At 48.2% G+C, this 5,000-nt stretch overlaps 1 protein-coding gene across 1 annotated transcript in view; it reads right to left on the minus strand.

Annotated features, from left to right (window-relative positions):
• The window catches only part of LOC311486106 (uncharacterized protein), a gene marked incomplete at its 3' end in the record, with an annotated part of 69,471 nt that overhangs the window by 391 nt on the left and 64,080 nt on the right, over positions 1–5,000 (minus strand). The window contains exon 23 of the mRNA XM_084541869.1: positions 10–141. Coding sequence (XP_084397995.1) covers positions 10–141 — 132 coding nt within the window. The remainder of the gene's footprint in view (positions 1–9; positions 142–5,000) is intronic.

The raw sequence follows: 5,000 nt of genomic DNA on the forward strand, positions 1-5,000 counted from the left end.
CATGATCACGGTGAACAGGTGACTTCATCTCCACGTAGCTACTCTCTGAGTGTTTGCACAGAGCGGGGGGGTCGTTGATGGTGGCGTAGGGGTTCTCACTGCTGAGGGAGCAGGTGCTGGACATGGAGCCCTTCATGTAGTCTGGAGGAAGAGGAAGAGGAAGAGGAAGAGGAAGAGCATCCATCATTTAACGTTTAGTGCACAGATAAAAGTCCAGATGAAAGAAAATATATGAGAGAGGAAATAAGGAAGGAAGGAAGGAAGAAGAGAAGGAGAGAAGGAAAAGAATGGAAGGAAGGAAATAAGGAAGGAAGGAAGGACAGAGTGAAGGAAGGACAGGGTGAAGGAAGGAAGGACAGAGTGAAGGACAGAGTGAAGGACAGAGTGCAGGACAGAGTGCAGGACAGAGTGAAGGACAGAGTGCAGGACAGAGTGAAGGACAGAGTGCAGGACAGAGTGCAGGACAGAGTGCAGGACAGAGTGCAGGACAGAGTGCAGGTCTTACCATGAATTAAAAGCAGATAAATCTACAGCTCATAATTTTCCTAAACCTCTCCAGATGCTTTAAATCGTGTTTTTCCTTCAAACTATGAATGAAAGCAGCTCCCTGCCTTTTACAACGGTAACCATAGCAACTAACTTCATCTCTAATAATACCAGGGCTCGTCAGACGTCACTAAGCTCTGCTGCCGTGGCTTTAAATCACTTCACTCTGTATTTTTATAATGTCTCAGTGTTTCTCTTCCTGGAATCACTGCCCATGGAGGGGACTACTTTCAGAGGCGTAGTAATACACATTAATGTGATGCTGTAGCAGCAGGACAAAATAAAACCTCTGTCCATAAACCTCCCCTTTAAGATGGAAGGAAGGGAGGGAGGATGGATGGATGGAAGAGAGAGAGAGAGGAAGGAAAGGAGGGAGGGACGAAGGAAGGAAAGAAAGATTCCTCTCAGAAACATTGAGGTTAAACGTTTCAAAGACAAACATCAAATCATCAGAATCAGTTTGAGGTTTAAAACGTTGAAGCTGCAGATGAAGAAAAAACATCAAGAGACAGAAAATCATTCAGTTAATGTGAAGGAGAGATTTGTTCCTGGGGGAGATCTGGGGAGTGATGGGAGTCAGAGCAGGAGGAGGAGGAGGAGGAGGAGGAGGAGGAGGAGGAGGAAGAGGAGGAGGAGGAGGAGGTGGAAGAGGAGGAGGAGGAGGAGGAGGAGGAGTCCATCAGAGAAGGAAAACACAGAGAGGAGAGGAGTCAACCTGCAGAGACACAAACACATGAGTCAGTTTAACAGGATCAGTCATCTTCATCATCATCATCATCATCATCAGATCATCTGAGCTCAGAACAGTAACAGCTGATCACACCTGGCCAGCTCCAGACACCTGAGATCACACCTGCTGGTCAACAGCTGATGGTTGATCATTACAACAAGATGGGAAGTCCTTCACATGAGGTTATAGGAAGGAAGGAAGGAAAGGAGGAAGGAAGGAAGGAAGGAAGGAAGGGAGGAAGGAAGGAAGGAAGGAAGGGAGGGAAGGAAGGAAGGAAGGAAAGACGAAGGAAGGAAGAAAGGAAGGAAGGGAGGAAAGGAAGGAAGGAAGGAAGGAAGGAAGGAAGGAAGGAAGGGAGGAAGGAAGGGAAGGAAGGGAGGAAAGGAGGAGGAAGGAAGGAAGGAAAGGAGGAAGGAAGGTAAAGAGGAAGGAAGGGAGGAAGGAAGGAAGGAAAGAAGGAAGGAAGGAAGGAAGGAAAGACGAAGGAAGGAAGGGAAGGAAGGGAGGAAAGGAGGAGGAAGGAAGGAAGGAAAGGAGGAAGGAAGGTAAAGAGGAAGGAAGGGAGGAAGGAAGGAAGGAAAGAAGGAAGGAAGGAAGGAAGGAAGGAAAGACGAAGGAGGGAAGGAAGAGGGGGAGGGAGGAAGGAAGGAAGGAAGGAAAGGAGGAGGAGGGAGGAAGGAAGGAAGGAAGGAAGGAAGGAAGGAAGGAAGGAAGGAAGGGAAGGAAGGGAGGAAAGGAGGAGGAAGGAAGGAAGGAAAGGAGGAAGGAAGGTAAAGAGGAAGGACGGGAGGAAGGGAGGAAGGAAGAAAGGAAGGAAGGAAGGAAGGAAAGACGAAGGAAGGAAGGAAGGAGGGGAGGAAGGGAGGGGGAGGGAAGGAAGAAAGAAAGAAAGGAAGAAAGGAAAAAGTGAAGGAAGGAAGAAAAGGAGGAAGGAAAGAAGGAAGGGAGGGGGAGGGAATAAAGGAAGAAAGAAAGGAAAGAGTGAAGGAAGGAAAAGGGAGGGAAGGAAGGAAGGAAGGAAGGACTGAAAGAGTGAAGGAAGGGAGGAAGAAAGAAAGGAAGAAAGAAAGGAGAGGTGGAAGGAAGGGAGGAAGGAAGGGGGAAGAAGGGAAGGAAGGAGGGAAGTAAAGAAGGAAACAAGGACAGCAGGAAAGGAGGAATGAGAGAAGGAAAGAAGGAAGGAAGAAGAAAAAAGGAAGAATATGGGGAAGGAAGGAATAAGAGGAGAAAAAGGAGGAAGGAAAGAATGAGGAAGGAGAGAAGGAGAGATGGAAGGAAGGAAGGAGAGAAGGAGAGGAGGAGAGAGGGAGAGAAGGAGAGAAGGAAGGAAGGAAAGGAGGGAAGGAAGGAAGGGAGGAAGGAAGGAAGGAAAGGAGGAAGGAAGGAAGAAAGGAAGGACGGGGTGAAGGAAGGAAGGACAGAGTGAAGGACAGAGTGAAGGACAGAGTGCAGGACAGAGTGCAGGACAGAGTGCAGGACAGAGTGCAGGACAGAGTGCAGGTCTTACCATGAATTAAAAGCAGATAAATCTACAGCTCATAATTTTCCTAAACCTCTCCAGATGCTTTAAATCGTGTTTTTCCTTCAAACTATGAATGAAAGCAGCTCCCTGCCTTTTACAACGGTAACCATAGCAACTAACTTCATCTCTAATAATACCAGGGCTCGTCAGACGTCACTAAGCTCTGCTGCCGTGGCTTTAAATCACTTCACTCTGTATTTTTATAATGTCTCAGTGTTTCTCTTCCTGGAATCACTGCCCATGGAGGGGACTACTTTCAGAGGCGTAGTAATACACATTAATGTGATGCTGTAGCAGCAGGACAAAATAAAACCTCTGTCCATAAACCTCCCCTTTAAGATGGAAGGAAGGGAGGGAGGATGGATGGATGGAAGAGAGAGAGAGAGGAAGGAAAGGAGGGAGGGACGAAGGAAGGAAAGAAAGATTCCTCTCAGAAACATTGAGGTTAAACGTTTCAAAGACAAACATCAAATCATCAGAATCAGTTTGAGGTTTAAAACGTTGAAGCTGCAGATGAAGAAAAAACATCAAGAGACAGAAAATCATTCAGTTAATGTGAAGGAGAGATTTGTTCCTGGGGGAGATCTGGGGAGTGATGGGAGTCAGAGCAGGAGGAGGAGGAGGAGGAGGAGGAGGAGGAGGAGGAGGAAGAGGAGGAGGAGGAGGAGGTGGAAGAGGAGGAGGAGGAGGAGGAGGAGGAGTCCATCAGAGAAGGAAAACACAGAGAGGAGAGGAGTCAACCTGCAGAGACACAAACACATGAGTCAGTTTAACAGGATCAGTCATCTTCATCATCATCATCATCATCATCAGATCATCTGAGCTCAGAACAGTAACAGCTGATCACACCTGGCCAGCTCCAGACACCTGAGATCACACCTGCTGGTCAACAGCTGATGGTTGATCATTACAACAAGATGGGAAGTCCTTCACATGAGGTTATAGGAAGGAAGGAAGGAAAGGAGGAAGGAAGGAAGGAAGGAAGGAAGGGAGGAAGGAAGGAAGGAAGGAAGGGAGGGAAGGAAGGAAGGAAGGAAAGACGAAGGAAGGAAGAAAGGAAGGAAGGGAGGAAAGGAAGGAAGGAAGGAAGGAAGGAAGGAAGGAAGGAAGGAAGGGAGGAAGGAAGGGAAGGAAGGGAGGAAAGGAGGAGGAAGGAAGGAAGGAAAGGAGGAAGGAAGGTAAAGAGGAAGGAAGGGAGGAAGGAAGGAAGGAAAGAAGGAAGGAAGGAAGGAAGGAAAGACGAAGGAAGGAAGGGAAGGAAGGGAGGAAAGGAGGAGGAAGGAAGGAAGGAAAGGAGGAAGGAAGGTAAAGAGGAAGGAAGGGAGGAAGGAAGGAAGGAAAGAAGGAAGGAAGGAAGGAAGGAAGGAAAGACGAAGGAGGGAAGGAAGAGGGGGAGGGAGGAAGGAAGGAAGGAAGGAAAGGAGGAGGAGGGAGGAAGGAAGGAAGGAAGGAAGGAAGGAAGGAAGGAAGGAAGGAAGGGAAGGAAGGGAGGAAAGGAGGAGGAAGGAAGGAAGGAAAGGAGGAAGGAAGGTAAAGAGGAAGGACGGGAGGAAGGGAGGAAGGAAGAAAGGAAGGAAGGAAGGAAGGAAAGACGAAGGAAGGAAGGAAGGAGGGGAGGAAGGGAGGGGGAGGGAAGGAAGAAAGAAAGAAAGGAAGAAAGGAAAAAGTGAAGGAAGGAAGAAAAGGAGGAAGGAAAGAAGGAAGGGAGGGGGAGGGAATAAAGGAAGAAAGAAAGGAAAGAGTGAAGGAAGGAAAAGGGAGGGAAGGAAGGAAGGAAGGAAGGACTGAAAGAGTGAAGGAAGGGAGGAAGAAAGAAAGGAAGAAAGAAAGGAGAGGTGGAAGGAAGGGAGGAAGGAAGGGGGAAGAAGGGAAGGAAGGAGGGAAGTAAAGAAGGAAACAAGGACAGCAGGAAAGGAGGAATGAGAGAAGGAAAGAAGGAAGGAAGAAGAAAAAAGGAAGAATATGGGGAAGGAAGGAATAAGAGGAGAAAAAGGAGGAAGGAAAGAATGAGGAAGGAGAGAAGGAGAGATGGAAGGAAGGAAGGAGAGAAGGAGAGGAGGAGAGAGGGAGAGAAGGAGAGAAGGAAGGAAGGAAAGGAGGGAAGGAAGGAAGGGAGGAAGGAAGGAAGGAAAGGAGGAAGGAAGGAAGAAAGGAAGGACGGGGTGAAGGAAGGAAGGACAGAGTGAAGGACAGAGTGAAGGA

Source organism: Chelon labrosus (assembly GCF_963514085.1).
Source record: "Chelon labrosus genome assembly, chromosome: 3".
Taxonomy (NCBI): Eukaryota; Metazoa; Chordata; class Actinopteri; order Mugiliformes; family Mugilidae; genus Chelon; species Chelon labrosus.